This window comes from Microcaecilia unicolor, chromosome 11, assembly GCF_901765095.1.
Source record: "Microcaecilia unicolor chromosome 11, aMicUni1.1, whole genome shotgun sequence".
Classification (NCBI taxonomy): Eukaryota; Metazoa; Chordata; class Amphibia; order Gymnophiona; family Siphonopidae; genus Microcaecilia; species Microcaecilia unicolor.
Genome location: NC_044041.1, coordinates 175,602,317 through 175,619,519, shown reverse-complemented (window position 1 = coordinate 175,619,519; position 17,203 = coordinate 175,602,317). Strand labels below are relative to the sequence as shown.

At 43.2% G+C, this 17,203-nt stretch overlaps 1 protein-coding gene across 1 annotated transcript in view; it reads right to left on the bottom strand.

Moving 5' to 3' along the window:
* The window catches only part of LOC115481010 (calpain-12-like), a 49,027-nt gene extending 33,576 nt beyond the window's left edge, over positions 1-15,451 (bottom strand). Inside the window, exons 1-8 of the mRNA XM_030219996.1 lie at positions 15,302-15,451; positions 14,897-14,966; positions 12,446-12,564; positions 12,176-12,309; positions 9,330-9,498; positions 7,309-7,389; positions 4,104-4,189; positions 3,818-3,892 (exon numbers count right to left, since the gene is read on the bottom strand). Of these exons, the coding sequence (XP_030075856.1) occupies positions 3,818-3,892; positions 4,104-4,189; positions 7,309-7,389; positions 9,330-9,498; positions 12,176-12,309; positions 12,446-12,564; positions 14,897-14,966; positions 15,302-15,451 (884 nt within the window). The remainder of the gene's footprint in view (positions 1-3,817; positions 3,893-4,103; positions 4,190-7,308; positions 7,390-9,329; positions 9,499-12,175; positions 12,310-12,445; positions 12,565-14,896; positions 14,967-15,301) is intronic.
* Positions 15,452-17,203: the final 1,752 nt, after the last annotated feature.

Below are 17,203 nucleotides of genomic sequence, written 5' to 3'. Positions count from 1 at the left end.
AATTTGATTGTCTCTGTTGTTATGTCCTTTAGATTGTAAGCTCTTTTGAGCAAGGACTGTCTCTCTTCATGTTTGACTGTACAGCGCTGCGTAAGTCTGGTATCACTTTAGAAATGTTGAGTAGTAGTAGTAGTAGAACTGCCCTCTGTGAAAGAGTCATTTCATCGTGGATTGAAAAACCCCATTGAGGGGCCCTTTTACTAAAGCTTAGCACGCACTAATGGAATTAGCCTGCGCTAAATGCTAAGAACCCCATAGGTATAAAATGAGCTATTTAGCATGCACTCATTCCATTAGCATGTGCTATGTTTTAGTAACAGGGCCCCTTAGTTTACAAGAGAACCTACATCGATAAAAAAGAAAGAGGCTGGTAGCACTTTATAGACTAACCAAGGTATCTATGTGGGTTGTAAAAAACAACTAATGAAGAAACTTCAGACCGCACAGAATACAGCAGCAAGATTGATTTTTGGTAAATCAAAATCTGAATCTACCAAGCCCCTTCTGTCACGTCTCTGGTCGTGACCACCCTCAAACTTACCTTATTTCTGGGGGTCAGCATCTATGCTGGCTTCTGTCTGTTTCTGTGTTAGTCTTGTCTCTGTCTCTGTGTGCTGATTGCTTCACTAGACCTCACTCTGTGGGCTATGCCTCTCTGAGGAGCCAGCATCTAAGATGGCTCCCGCTTGTTTTGTGCCAGCTTCCAAGATGGCTCCTGCCTGTTCTTCCTATGTGTTCCAAGCCTCTCCTCGGTGTGAGTGTGTTCCCTGCTCCTGTCCTGCAGTAGGTGACATCATCAGTGAGATCCTTCATAAGGAAGTGCTGTGCTTGCATTCAGGGCTTTTGCATAGTAAGTAGTGTGTTATGCTAAAGGTCGTGGGGTTAGTGAGAGCAGTGTTGCACTGCTTCTTAGCCTTTCTCTGGGGCTCTTGCCCATCTGCTTTGTGCCTGTGGACTGCTAGTCCTTCTGTGTGGGCTTTTGACCTTCTGCTTTGTGTCTGTGGACTGCTAGTCCTTCCATTGCCTTGCTTTGTGTTTGGAGCCTGAAGCTTCAGCCATTTTCTCTCTGTCTGTGTTTGGAGCTGCTGAAGCTTCAGCCCTGACTCGGTTATCCTTGGGTTTTTCCTCTGCCTGCTGCCTGCCCATAGACTCTGTTAGCTCCTGGTTTATTCTATTATCTGCTGCCTGCCCAAAGACTCTGTTTGCTCCTGGTTTATTCTATTGTCCGCTGCCTGCCCTAAGACTCTGTTTGCTCCTGGTTTATTCTATTGTCCGCTGCCTGCCCAAAGACTCTGCCAGTTCTTGGTTGCTTCTTCTGTCTGCTTGCCAAGCTTGCTTCTATATCCCGAGTCCTGTTTCTGCCAAGCTTGCTTGTATTTCCTGAGTCCTGCTTCTGCCTAGCTAGTGTGTATATCCTGAGTGTATATCCTGAATCCTGTCTCTGCCTAGCTAGTGTGTATATCTTGAATCCTGTCTCTGCCTAGCTAGTGTGTATACCCTGAGTGTATATCCTGAATCCTGTTTCTGCCTAGCCTTTGTGTACGTTTTGTCCCCTTGGTCTGAATTGTGTTTCTGGCTTAGAGGCTGCATGCAGCTTTCAGTCTGAGTCTAGTATTTAGCCTAGTCTTCCTCGTGTATCCCGGACCCAGGGTGGGTCCTCTGGATCTTCAGTTCCTGCCTTAACCTGCAAGTCCTGCCGGCCACCTGCACTCCGGAGCTCAACTCTGGAGGAACGGTGGTCAAACGCAGGTGAAGTTGTTCCTGTTCTGTCTGTTCTAGTTGCCTGCCTCAGTACTACTCCAGTCTAGAGTTCCAGTCCTGCTCTTCTGTGTTTCCAGTTCCAGGGTGGTCTTGCCTGCCGCTCCTCGGCAGTGGCCCAAGGGCTCACGTATTCCGGTTCTGCCTCGAGAACCCGACACTTTCAAGAAAAATTACACTGGCTTCCCATCAAGGAATGTATTGCCTTTAAGGTTTGCACCTTGATCCATAGGATTATTTATGGTGAAGTTCCTGAATACATGTTAAATTTAATAGATCTACCACCCAGAAATAGTTCTAGTTTCTCCCGGTCCTATTTAATCTTACATTATCCAGATTGCAAGGGTCTCAAATACAAATCTACCTACGCATGCAGCTTCTCCTTCATAGGTACACAGTAATGGAATGCACTGCCTAAATTCTTGAAATCAACTCAGAATCATCTAAACTTCAGGAAATTATTGAAGACCACCCTGAACAAGAAGGCCTTCCTTCCAGATGTAACCTAGTTCACCTCTTCTCTTTTACAGCAAAATTTATGGACCCTCATTTGATCTTTTATTATCCTCTATTATCTCTGTTGTTTTATATGATACAATATGTTTTCGATTTCTATTTTACTATAACTTTGTTTAATGATATTTTACTGAACTGTAGCCTTCCCATGATATTGTGTAAGCCGCATTGAGCCTGCAACTGGTGGGAAAATGTGGGGTATAAATGTGTTAAAGAAATAAATAATATACTTTGTGGGGACAAATGTCCATGACGTCAGATGCAGAAAGCAAATGTTTCCTGTAGCAACTCAAGCAGTGAGACCCCTCTATACTCTTTATTTTGGCTGGTAGTTTCTTCCTTTTTGTTTTAGAGTTTCCAGCTCAATCGGAACCAGCCTCTATTGGGCTGCGGTGCCATGAGCCTTCATTTGCACTACCTCTACCTTATATCCCCTCTCCATATTCCGCCAGGCCAGCCATCACAGTGACTGTCCTGTCAGGGGCCAGGTGCACATTGGAAAAGTTGTGGGAAAGGAATCAATTCTGGCCACTGGGTGTCACTGTTGAGCAATGCCTGACATGCCCTTCCTTGAGGAACTGTGAGTGCTGCTTTCACAGCAAGCTTGAGTCTCAGCCAAGGGGGTGGGAGAAGAAGTTAAAGCTGACCCCAGAAATCAAACCGAAGTCCTCCGTGTGGCTAGCTTTTGAGCCAGCCCCAGAGTGCACCTTTGAAAGTCTAATCTCTTATCTCCCTTCCAGCCAATACCCCAGAGAATTTTGATGGAGTCTCCAATACCTTTGCCCCTCAACTGAACATTTTGCTGGTAATTCCTCTGGCATTTTCAGTCCCTGCAGTTGTGAAAACATGAAAGGTCAGCTAGAGATCAAACTAGTCTCCCCATCCCACCAGGAAAAAAAAAACGAGCAGAGTAGGACGCCCCTCACAGTGCTTATCTGAGGACATTCACTGTTTTTAGCCAATCCCTGCTTTTTTTTGTTGTTTCCTCTGGTATTTCTAGTACCTGGGAATTCATTTAAGATTTCTGAGACTCCAGTTTAATTCTAAGACTCCACTCTCTCCTCTCTCCCTCCACCATTGCACTCTGAGAGCCCCTAAAAATGCTGCCCCTACAGGTATTAACCCTATTCATTGTCTAGGCTATTACAAACAGTCCCTTAAGCGACAAATCAGAGCCAATGAGATAGCAGATGGGTTGACAGTTGGAATGTTTCACAGCTTTGTCTCACTTTTTGCCCCAATCTTTGTTTCTTTTTCTGAACCCAGAACTTTCCTCCTGCTCCTTGGTACTTCCAGCTTAGTTGCAGCCTTCATTTGCAACTAACCCAGGGATTTAACCCCTACTTTTATGCTGTCCCCCTCCCTCCCCCAAGACCCACCCCCCACAGGTCCAACTCACTTAGCCCAACTAATGCAATAACAGTCCTCAGCCAGGCTCCCTTTGGAATACAAAAATATGAACTCTGAGTCTGACCACTAGGGGTCACTGTTAACTTATGGCTGGCACTTCTCCCTTCCAGGAGCTGCCTCCATGTTTTCTTACCAGAACTCTCCATCTTCTGCCCTTGTATGCAGCTTTGCTCGGAGAGTATGATCCAAATGTATCCACAAGGGGGAGCTACAAGTAAATATATATCATGAGTGGCTGGTAACAAATGGATACCTGAGGACAGCACACATTAGACAAAGTCCCGAGATCGCTTACTCTACAATAATCATGAAATGAAATCTGACTAAAGCATGAAATGCTGGAACCTGACTCCAGAGATCTGCATATAGCCCACTTACTAACCGTTCCAGCACACTTGCTAGCACTGTAGCACACTCACTTGTCACTCCAGCGGCCATTCCATTCCACCTTTCCCCAAGGGTTCCTCAGCCGCAGTAAGCGCACCTTCCAACTGCCCAATTCAACCTACAGAGAAAACAGCAGAACCTCAGACAGAGCATGATCTTACTGCGATACAGCTAGGCTATGCCCTTTTCGCTATCACCTTGTAACATTTATTTAATTTGGCTTTTGCTCATGCTTTTTTTCAGTAGTAGCTCAAGGTGAGTTACAGTCAGGTACACTGGTTATTTCCCTGTTGGGTTCACAGTCTAATTTTGTACCTGGGGCAATGAAGGGTTAAGTAACTTGCCCAAGATCACAAGGAGCAGCAGTGGGATTTGAACCAAGCACCTCTGGATATCAAAACCAGTGCTCTAACCACTACTCCTCCACTCCTGGGTTTTGGGGAGGGACTGGATTCAAATGTGCTGATAGCTTCTCAAGACCAAATGGTGAGAGAGAATTCCGTTCTATTATTATTAATTAAAGTTGTGAAAACAAAGGAATCCCAGGATCACAGAAAAAGACGGGCAAAGAATTTTCATCGAATTGTTAGATTCTTCCTCCTCCTCCTTTTGCTAGAGGAAAGAATTCCAAGTTTATTAGCAAGCTTGAAATACCACCCTAGAGAGAGTCGAGTGGTTTACAATATAAAATCAATAAGTAATGGTGAAAACAGAAAGGCATTCCATTGAAGATAGGAGAGAAAAGATCAAGGGAGAGAAGAGAGGGAAGGCAGGAGAGATAGGTCAAACAAAAGTAGGAGAGGACACCATTACATAGCAGGAATCGGTCTGCCGTGTGATGGTGTCCCTAGTCCGAAAAGTAGGCTGTGTCTGCTTAAGAAATCTAGCTGGACTCAGATGGGAACACTGGACTCAAGTCTTCAGACTGGAAGAACTTTGTTTTAGACATCCTTGGGTTGGGGTGGGGAGGGGAGGGGTGTTAGCTTTAGCCTTGCTCCTGTCAAGCTCTGGAACACATAATCTTACAGTCTCATGATCAGCTTATGTTAGGAACCATACTGGGGTCGGCTTAATCACTAGGCAAGCAAGGCAGTTACCTGGAGTGGCTCTTTCTGGAGTAGTGGCAAACAGCAGCCACATTTAATGCAATACAATAGTTCTTGACAGGCACATGAATTACAAGCATCATCAGCATGAACTCTTACACACAGGGAAGGGGGTAATTTTCAAATGTCCAGTTTACAAGGGTAAATGCCTTTCATAAACTCTTCTCATTATATGTGTGTGTGTAACTATCTATGTATGTATGTATCTATCTACAGGGTGAGGCAAAAAAAGGAAAGAAAGAAACCAACCAACCCTCTACAGTTTTTTTTTTGCAGTTGTTTCAGCAACCACTTTGAATACTTATTTAGTCATCATACTTACATATTAGTGTTAAACAACATGTAATTATATTAAGCTATGTTGATGTTACTGACATTTTAGTGTTACTACCTAGCGATTTTTGTGTTTAAAATGTTTGATCTAAAACACAGTAAAATAGCGTCATTCAAATGATACAATTAACAATGTGTCAGAATTTCGAAGTCACTGTGAATGCCCAAAGTGTCCACCCCCAGCTTTAACACAGGCCTTCAGTGACAAGCTGTCCCAAATCACCTGCAGCGCTTCCTTGAGTTTGATGATTGTTTGCAGCTTCCGGTGTTGCTTGTGATAGGCCTCCAACGTTGCTCCTCAAACAAAAGTCAACATCACTGTGACATCATTAACAGTAAGCTGGTACCCCATTCGTTCAAATAATGGTAGTTTTATAGTGCAAACATTGTTGAACACACAAAAATCGCTGGGTGGTCACACTAAAAAGTCTGTAACATTCCACTCAGCACATAAACGTAGATAGTAACAACAAATAAAGTTGTACAATTTCACGTTGAAATTCCAAGTGGTTGTTGTGAGAAAACAGCAAAGAACTCTAGGGGGTTACTTATTTCTTGCCTCACCCTGTATATATAAAATTAAATTTAATATTTAAAAGTATGATGTCTAATTAGGCATTTTTATAGGTCATTCTGGGAGGCTTTGTGTTGGGTGATCATGATTGTTGACCTTGATAATTAAACTCAGGGTGGGAGCTAGGACTCTGAAAGTTATTGAGGAGGCGCAAAGCTAAAGGTTCACTTGCGCCATCTAATACCCTGGCATAGACCCTTGCCCAACTTGGCAATTACCTCATAGAGCACTGCAGGAAAGGAAGCCTCTTTCCTTCTTGTTCTGAGGGTCATATTAGGGTACAGGTTCTGTTGCACTGTCTAGAATTACTTGCTTATTTACAGTATTTGTTTATTGCATTTGTATCCCACATTATCCCACCTTTTTGCGGGCTCAATGTGGCTTACAATTTATCGTGGATATGGGAAATAGAGGGGAACATACATTTATTATAACAGAGAGTTTTGGATTAAATGATAGTAATAAAGCAAAAGACAGTAAAAAACATTTCTGGATAAGTCAGAGGTTATATAATTACATGTGTTGCTCTTTGTTGTATATCTTGTCGAAGAGATAGGTTTTCAATTGTTTGTGGAAGTTTGTCAGTTCATAGACAGTTCTCAAGTTGCATGGCAACGCGTTCCAGTGCTGCGTGCTCATATAGGAGAAGGTAGATGCGTGCATTAATTTGTATTTCAGGCCTTTGCAGTTTGGTGGGTGAAGGTTACCCCAAGATGCCCTGGCTTAGAGGTTACAGATTCACCCCAAATTGATTAAAAAACCTGATCGACTTCTGGCTTTACCCTGTTGTCTGGTTGTCTTATTGATTTCCCTTAGATAATAATGAGAACTGCAAGTCTATGCATACAACAGGGAAAAACCAGAAATGGATCAGTCTTTTTAATCAACTTGGGGTGAGCTGGTAACCCTAAGCCAGACTTAGCCAAGTTCAGTACTTGATGTCTGCATACTGGCCAGGTTTTCAAGATTTCCCTAGTGAATACGCATGAGTAAGATTTGCATACTGTGGAAGTAGCGGGCATGCAAATTTCTTCATGTATATTCATTACAGAAATCCTGAAAATCTAGCTGGTTTGCAACCCTCCAGAACTGGACTTGAACAAGCCTGCCCTAAGCCTTCCTCCAGGGAAACATTGTATGGGAAATGAAAAGGTGGTCTCCCTCAGTGGGGATGAGGAAAATAAAAACAGTATTATCCCATCTCTACTAACAGCACTTACTCACCTCATGTACTCCTGTGAAAGAGTAAGCATGTCCTTTTACTAACCCCTCTGGGTTTTTTTCCTCTATCTCCTGGCTGGAACTCTGCAACGGGAAGAACAAAAATCTGCATAGACGTTTATAAGAGTGAACAGAAATGTGGAGTCACCAGCTGGCTCCATTCTGCCAGGACACATTAATCCAGCCGTGATTTGACTTCCCCATTGCATGCAGGAGTTTGCAGTCAGGACTGGATTTAGGACTCTTGATGTTCTTAGGTACCTCTATGTTGTGGGGTGGGGGGGGGGTGGAGGGGAGAGTGCTAGAGTGCCTCTTCCTGGGTCCTCCATTCACATATTCTTCACCTCCAATGCCTCCTACCGGGTCCTCTCCTCCTCTCCCCTCACTTTCTCTGTCCTGTGGCTTCAAGGCCAGTCCTACCATTGAGCACCTGTGTTTTTTGCATGCTGCTCTGCTGTACAGCCCCTACTGATTTATAGAAAAGAGATCTCACAATGAGTCTCTGCTCTGCACATGGCCCTGTATCCCTCTCAAGCTGCCCCTGTGTGGCAGAAATAGAAAATAAAAAAAAGAACAGAGTCCTCACAGAATAAACAAAGGGTAAAAGAAGGGTGAGCCCAGGAAATACAATAATGTGGTGAAAAACACCTTCTGGTAAAGGCAAATATTTAATTAATTGTATAACAGTACTGTGTACCCATCCATAACTCAAGAGGCAATCATTCCATTGGAGAAGATTCAACGTGGTGAAAATCCCTACGTCAAGAAAAAAACAGCATATTTGTCATGATATACTCCCTGCAGAAAGCACATTTTCATCAAACTCTATTTATGCCTTGAGTTACATGTATGTACCTAGTACTTTTATTTCTTTCTGGTGGAAAATTAATTAAAATATTTGCCTTTACCAGAATAAGTTCTTCTACACATTATTGATTTGCTGGGTTCACCCTTCTTTTACCCTCACTGTTTTGTCATATAAAATGAACAGAAAACCAGAAAATAATATCTATTCTTTTCCAGTAACTACCAACAATAGCTCAGTGATAGTTCTACCTAGCCAGTACCTTGATACATAGTAACATAGTAGATGACGGCAGAAAAAGACCTGCATGGTCCATCCAGTCTGCCCAAGACAAACTCATATGTGTATACCTTACCTTGAATTTGTACCTGTCCTTTTCAGGGCACAGACCATATAAGTCTGCCCAGCAGTATTTCCCGCCTCCCAACCACCAGTCCCGCCTCCCATCACCGGCTCTGGTACAGACCGTATAAGTCTGCCCTCCCCTATCCTCGCCTCCCAACCACCACCCCCTCTTCCCCCCAACTGCTCCGCCACCCAATTTCAGCTAAGCTTCTGAGGATCCATTCCTTCTGCACAGGATTCCTCTATACATATCCCACGCATGTTTGAACTCAGTTACCGTTTTCATCTCCACCACCTCCCGTGGGAGGGCATTCCAAGCGTCCACCACCCTCTCCGTGAAAAAATACTTCCTGATATCTTTCCTGAGTCTGCCCCCTTCAATCTCATTTCATGTCCTCTCGTTCTACCGCCTTCCCATCTCCGGAAAAGATTCGTTTGCGGATTAATACCTTTCAAATATTTGAACGTCTGTATCATATCACCCCTGTTCCTCCTTTCCTCCAGGGTGTACATGTTCAGGTCAGCAAGATGTAGTCTATTGATCTTTATGGTACCTGTATGTCTGACAGCCCACATCAACCTGCTCAGGATCAGCATTATTACATTTTCTCTTATAATATGTGCCCATGTCCCTTGCAATGAGGATTCTTTGGAGTGAATCACATCAGAGTTTAATTGTGCAACCAGCAGTAGTTAATGAGTCCAATTCACTGGAGGGACTTAGCACTTTTCTCCCTTCTCCCTTTAAGAGAAGGATCTCAGGGCTTACAGTTAATTAGAGGAAATTCTTTATAAGGTCATGCAAGTTTCAGGATTTAAGGTCCCTCTCCAACTCAGACAACATAGCATGCAGTGACTTCCAGTCATTAGGTACCTCGATAGAAGCTCCCATGAGAGACCTCTTCTGGACAGCTCTCTGAATGATACCGAAGAAGTCTGGAGGAGGTGCTTTGGGGTTAATGTTCTCAACAATCCCCCCAGTGAAGTCCACAAATGCTTTGCTCATGGGCAGTTGAATCAGGGCACTATACGAGCCGTTCAGCCTGCATGAAAGGGTGGGAAGAACACTCTCTGTAACTCCCTTCCAACCTGACCCAAATCTAAGTGCAGCAGAACACCTTATAGGTTGGGGATGAGGACAAACCTCCCCTCTCCATCCCTGCACTCAAGCCTCCTTAGTTGCTGATGCTGTGCGAGGCAAAATTTGGTGGGGTCATGGCCCCGGTAGCCCAGTTTGATCTGCTGCCTGTGCCCAGTGGCAACCCTACCATTAGGCCACCCTGTCCTGAAATTACCCTTTTCTTGTTTTAGAAAAGAAGGCGGCGGCAGTGACTCCCATAGGCTGCTCTGACACCAGTCCTGGCCCCTTCTCTCTACTGCGGGTGGCCCCACCCACCTCTGAGGAACAGGAAATTACATCAGAGAGGTGGGCCGCCCGCAGTAGACAGAAGAAGCCAGGACTGGTGGCAGGGCAGCCTATGGGAGTCACTGCTGCATTCTTTTGAAAAACAAGAAAAGAATAGAAAAGGTCATTTGGGGGAAGGAGGATGGGGAGGGAAGGGCAGGGGGGTGGCAGCTCATTTTCTGCCTCAGGCAGCAGATTGACGGGCTGCCCCTGTGCCCAAACTGACAGCTCTAAGGCCCTATATTCAGAAATTAGAGGCCTTTTTATCAAGCAGCGGTAAAAAGGGCCCTGCGCCAGCAGCAGCGCGTGTTTTTCCCGCATACCAAGGCCCTTTTTATCACAGAGAGTATAAAGGCCGAAAAAAGAAATGGCTGTGTAGTTAGTTCGCATTGCCGTGCGGCCATTTCGGGGGACAGCACTTACCACCACCCATTGAGGTGCTGGTAAGGGCTTCTGCACTAACCTGGTGGTAACCCAGTGGTAAAAATACGGAAATAAATTTCCTAGTGCGGAAATGGTGCGCGCTGGGGTGGAATAACTGCCGGGTTGTTGCAGTAGCCCGGTGGTAGTTCCGAATTTGCGCGCAGCAAGCCTATTGTCTCGCACCAACCCTTTAATAAAAGGGCCCCATAGCCTTCTAAATGTGTGCCCTCTTTTCAGGCAAATTTAGAAGCACAAATTTTCAGCTGAAAATCCATCTTTGGGAGCTTAAAAATTATGTTCATAAATTTAGGCCTGACAGAGGAGTAGCGTGATCAACAAAACTCTCCTAATGATACCAGGGAGACGGAAGATGTCCTATACACTTTATTCCATAAATTAGATGATATTAAAAATGATGATTTGACACGGCACCATGTTTCGGCTAAAGTGCCTGCCTCAGGAGTCTGTGTACATATGAGAGAGCCCAAATGTAGGAAATGATGCTTCACAAAAATGCTGAGTGGATAAAGTCTTTATAAAGACTATCAGTCTCAAAAAACGCCAAAGTTGTATTCTGCCTGGACTGCGGTGCAAGTTGCTCTAAAAGCAATATTGATCCCACAACGCCAAAGCAGTGCAAATCGCTGACATTCGTTGGCCTAGATTTATGGGCCTAGTGTTAAAAATCAGTGCTAAGCTCCTAACTTCTTTTCCCTGCCCTCAATCCACCCTTGTTGCCACCCACTTTATGCTCCTAAAATTAAGAGTTTAGTGACATTTTGAGTAAAGATGTATGCTAGTCATTTGCGACCCAGTCCTCGGAGCACACCTAGTCCCATCAGGTTTTCAGGATATCCACAATGCATATTCATGAGTTAGATTTGCATGCAATTGAGGCAGTGTATGCAAATCTAGCTCGTGCATATTCATTGTGGATATCTTGAAAACCTGATGGGACTAGATGTGCCCCGAGGATTGGGTTAGGAATGGCTGACTTATGCACTCATCCCTAGTACATTTTTAAAGAGGCCAATTTTATGAGCACAGCTTTCAAAGTTAAGAGCATAAGTGCTTTGAATATCAGGCCCCTGGTATTCTGATAGATGCTGGCACTGAATATCTGGAGTTAATGCTGTGGCTATCAGGATAGTGGCAATAGTTTATTTCAACTTGCTAGTCCGCTCTAGCTGCTAATACAGTACGGAGTGGTGTACAGGCTAAAAAGATTGAAACAGGAAAGGAACTCCAATTAAAAATAGTAAAGGTTAACATTTACACCATACAGTTTAGACAGACAAGCAGGGAGAATAGCAAAGGAAGGTCTGTAGCTTTTGAAGCTTATGCCATCTAATCAGTCTGACTCTCTGAAACCTGCCTTCAGGATGGCCTTGAACGTTTTAAAGGAAGCTTCACTACGAAAGTGAAGCAGGACATTGTTACACGTATGTGGTGATAAAAAGAAGAAAACACTGTGCCTACTGGATTTGTAGTGAGCAGTCTTGGGGCCGGGAAGGACAAGACGATGGTCATCGAGAACGTGAAGGAAGCCACTATCTGAATAGCCAAGCTGAATACACGTAGGGCAGCCTTCTTTCTGTCTTACGTTTTGTGGATACTTATATGAATAGCGATGCTGGAAATTGCTGTTCTCTAGATAAGTGCTGGCTGTTCCCCAGTTCCACCCATGGATTGCCATAGCACTAACTGCATAGTGTCGTAGCAGTAGGAGGAAATATTCAATGACATTATCTGGGACTTATCCGGTTAGCAGGTCTTGCTAATCAGATAAGTCCTTTTTGAATATCAGCCCATAAGACTTTTGAAAGTCAAAAACATTTACATTCTGAGATCTCTACATGAACCTGCAAATAAACTAAAGAAACGGGACTCACTTGGCGTAAGCTTTCTCCAGCAGTGCAGTCCAGAACTCGTTCTGCTGGGCTGAATGCATAAAATGCAATTTTCCATCTTTCACTGGCAAGCGATCGTCAATGACCACATCCACCCAATTCCCAGACTGCCAAAACTGGAGGAGAGGAGATAAGAGGGAAGGTGCAAAAGCAGATCATTGAGTTGTTTGTACTGCTGCTTTCATTGTTGGGGGAGAAGGGAAGGGGACAGGAATTATCCATGAACACTTGATAGCCAGTAGGAAAGCTTACTTGGAAATGAAAGATACCGGCATAATCCTGTTGAAAACTCTGCCCTGTGGGAACTATTCTGGCCATAAGCTCAGGGTAGAGGCTAAGTGACGCAACAGCAGCAATGAACCCACAGTTTCCTGGAGAAAAATGGAAGAAGGTGGATGATTTGTGCATCGTCACAATCTTTGAACACCCACCGACAAGCGTGTGACCTATCACTACTGTCACCAGTAAATGTCTAATAAAGGATAGGCCTTGTGGAAAATGGCAGGTTTATTTCACCTTCAGTTACTTTGATGCCAGTTTACTAGCAAGATCACTTTCAGGTGTTGGATTATTAATAGTCAGCGACAAACACAGAAGAAAACAAACCTTCACACTGGTAAAGCCAAAGCACAAAGTAACAGTGAAGGAGACAAGATGGATGATGGAAAGAAACTTCCACTGGACTTGAAAAAGTTCACAGCAAAAGTTTGTTAATAAAACCTGGACTCGACATGAGTCGTGTTTCGACCACTCTGGCCTGCCTCAGGAGTTCTAAAACAGTACATAACACATATAGAGTAAAACAATGAAAATGTTAGCAAAAGACTAAAATTAAACAAATGACATTGAAAATTGAACTTAATGCAATAAAAAAACGCACTTAATGCAAAGCCAAGACACAGACTAGTTAGTTATTAGGAAAAACAAGTGCATATATAAAATGATAAAACAGTAATAAAGTAAAAAAAATAATAATTTAAATATAATATTTCAGAATGTATATTATGTATAGCCTAATTGATATACAGAAAATAAACATTTGTATATGTGTGTGTCAATTTAGGAATGACTTCTACATACAACCCAATTAATATACAGAAATTAAAATTATCTAGGAATGACATTATAAAATTCAAAACAAAATCTATGCAAAATAGAATTCATATTATACACCTGTCCTATATGAAATCCAAAGTGTGATCCATAATAGAGATATCAAGGGTATGGTTCATAATGGAACAGTGTTTCATTTTAACACTAATAATTATAATTTTGGGAAGTGGTCATACCAAAAGTTAGATGTAAAAATGATAGGTGTTTGGAATGAGTTTATCTAGCAGATAAAGACTTTGGAACCGGCAGTTAACTGTTAATGTTCTCACGTTCCTAATTAACTGTTATTGTTCTCTGGTTTCTTATCAGTTCCTGTCATCATTATTGGCTCCTGTCACTCTTGCTTTTTAGACATATATTTTTTCACAAATACAAATATAGATTAGTTTATTTATATCTGTATATCTTTTTTACATTTCTTTACAAATGCAGATATATATTTTTATTCATACTCACCTATGTATTTGTTTTTACCATTTTTTAAATATTCATCTAAGCATTTGTTTTTCTTTTTTCCTTTTTCCTTGCTAGCTGTACATATTGTTTGAAGATTGTGTGTTTTTTTCCAGAAAACACTATAGCAATAATATACAGGTAGGTACCATATTTTACATTTTCACATTTCCAGTATATACTTTATCAGTTTTTTCTTTCCCCAACCTTTTACTTTTTAAATGAGTTAGTCAATGAGTCTTTAACAAAAAGTTTTTACATCTAACTTTTGGTATGACCACTTCTCAGCGGGAAGAACACTCGGAGGGAGGGAGGGAGACCCTGAAACTCGGAGGGAGGGGGAGACCCTGAAACTCGGAGGGAGGGGACGACCCTGAAACTCAGAGGGAGGGAGGGAGGAGATGACCCTGGAACTCGGATGGAGGGAGGGGATGACCTTGGAACTCGGAGGGAGGGAGGGGGGATGACCCTGGAACTGGGAGGGAGGGAGGCATGGAAGGAGGGGGTGAGACCCCACACTCTCATTCTCACACACACACTCTCTCTCACAGACACACTCGCACCCAGTCTCACTCTCTCTCTGTCACACACACACACACACACTCGCACATTCACTCTCTCTTTCTCACAGAGTCACTCTCACACACACTCTCTAAAACATACACACTCCGAGGAAACCCTTGCTAGCACCCATTTCATTTGTGTCAGAAACTGGCCTTTTTTACTAGTTATATTTATATTATTATTATTTTTACTTTATTACTGTTTTATCATTTATATACACACTTCTTTTTCCTATTATCCTGAGAAAGCAACTAGTCTGTGTCTTGGCTTTGCATTAAGTTCCTTTTTTTAGATTGCATTAAGTTCAATTTTCAATGTCATTTGTTTAATTTTAGTCTTTTGCTAACATTTTAATTGTTTTACTCATGTGTTATGTACTGTTTTAGGGACTCCTGAGGCAGGCCAGAGTGGCCGAAACACGACTCGTGTCGAGTCCAGGTTTTATTAATAAACTTTTGCTGTGAACTTTTTCAAGTCCAGTAGAAGTTTCTTTACATCATCCATCTTGTCTCCTTCAGTTACTTTATGCTTTGGCTTTTTATTATTAATAGTCAACCAGGAAGACAGCATTACCTAACTTCCCCTGCAGGATATCAATATGACTCATGCCCTGGCAGATAAACTGAGGGAAATCACAGATCTCCTACAGAAAGAAAAAGAAAGAAAGAGTGTTTAAGTTTCATTTTCGCTTTTGGGGAAAGAAAACCATTTATAAAAACAATAAGCCAAGTCGAAAATTTCTAAAAACAATAAGCCAAGTCGAAAATTTCAGGTATCATTTAAAGGTGAAACCTGCTAAACTACACCAGCCCCCTGAATCATTTGCACTAGTAACAGACCTATCTTAGTGAAAACCAAACCAACAAATTGTACATTAATCAATATTTTATTCTTAAAGTGGACTAGTGGGGGAGGAGGGGTCACTGCCAGTGCAGTGCACTGAAGATCCCCGGTTCGCACTGGGAATAGAATACGCACCTGAGGCCTTTTCCACTTTACTTCTACTTTATCCAACTTACACCCCAAGGATGCTGGGCAAGCTGGAAAGCATTCATCTTCAAATAGTAATCCTCGCTGCAGATATTCCTTCTTGAGCTCCACATAGTGCTGTTTGAGCCGGTCGGGCATCACCGTGGTGAGGCTAGTAGTGTCCTTCAGGAGATGAACAATGATCCCTGCCTGAGCTTTGCTGATCTATTTTGATCCACACACGTTCCACGTACCTATATCTCCAAAAGAAATGGGAGTGGCCTAGGCAAGGGTAAACTTGGGCAGGTCCTAAAAAAACAGTTCATCCTTTGCTGTATTAGTTATAAATTAACTTATATATTTTTAAGCTCTTATCAGAGAGCTTGGATTAAAAATCCACTTTTATGGCGTGATTGTTGTGGCAAAAGCTTCCCGGATTTGAGAGCTGTGGTTGCGGTGACGAGGCAAGCTCTGTGAAGGAGCTGAAGAGAGAGGAAGCTGCTGGTTTTGGGGACTGGTTCAGGAGTATAAGCCAACAATGCAAAACAGAAGAACAAAGTCCCTCGCAAAAAGCAATATAGCAAACACAGCAAAGGTGATGCCAAAATAGAAAAGGCTAGATGATTGTTCATTGTATCATCCATGTTTCTATATATATTACCAATTGTATCTGTACTCTGACATGGCATAAGTCATGACGGAAATTGTAAGCCACATTGAGCCTGCAAATAGGTGGGAAAATGTGGGATACAAATGCAATAAATAAATAAACAAACACACAAATTTTAATTAAAACATCCAAAGATCCGACACAAATCATGTTTCGGCCACAACGGCCTGCTTCAGGAGTCTAAAACAATAAAAATAATATAATAAATATAGCAAACCTTAACGTAAAAAATAGTGAATAATAATAAATATATGTGCATGTATGACAAATGTTCCCGAACCCGACAAGAGGCAGCATCAGAGGTTGGAACAGAAAAGTGGCAGCAAGCTCCAGAAAGGAGCCAGAAATCAAGTGACTGGTTTAGGACCTAAGATGGGGAATGTTGGCACAGACAGGTGCCGCCGAGAGACTGGGCCGGGCCCAGGGCAGGGCCGCCCCCTGGGCCCCGCCCCTGCGCCCTCCTCCCCAAGGTCATCGCCACTGCACCGCAGTCCCCACCTGCCCCTCTCCGTCTGCCACCGGGCCGGGCCCCCCGCACTGAAATCTTTGCAGTGCCTTACCTGTCACCTGACTGAAAGCGCAGCAGCGGCAGATCGGGTTCGCCTCCCTTCGGGTGTTCCCTCCTTGTGTCCCGCCCTTGCGGAAGTTACATCAGACGAGGGCAGGACACAGGGAGGGAAGACCCGAAGGGAGGTGAATCCGATCTGCCGCTGCTGCTGAACTTTCAGTCACGGAGGTGACGGTCAACGGAGTCGAGGGCGGGTGAGATCGGGGACTGTGGCGCCGGGCCCCCCTTGGGGAATTTTGTCCCCCCTGCCCCCCCTCTCGGCGGCCCTGGGCACAGATGCGGATGCTCATGTATGCATGGGAAAAAGCCAGAGTCCCAATGCTACGAGTGTGGGCAGTGGGGAGAGAGAGAAATATTTTCATGGTAATGTTTAAGAGAGTTGTTGAATTTATGACAGGGATCAGGATATCATTTGGATGACTGGGCAGGTGTGAGTCACTGAGATATAGTAATCTTTCTGTGAGAATAAGCAGAAATATATTAATATAAATTACTAGCAATGTTGGGGTAAATGTTTAACCGGCAGCAGTCTGTCAAAATAACCAGAAAAATCTTAGAATGGAGAAACACTTGTATAGATGGAACCAAGGACCAAAGCGATACTCTAAATATAAGAATATATAAGATTCTTATAATTCTTTTATAATGCTTTTTTTAATATAATTTTTTGAAA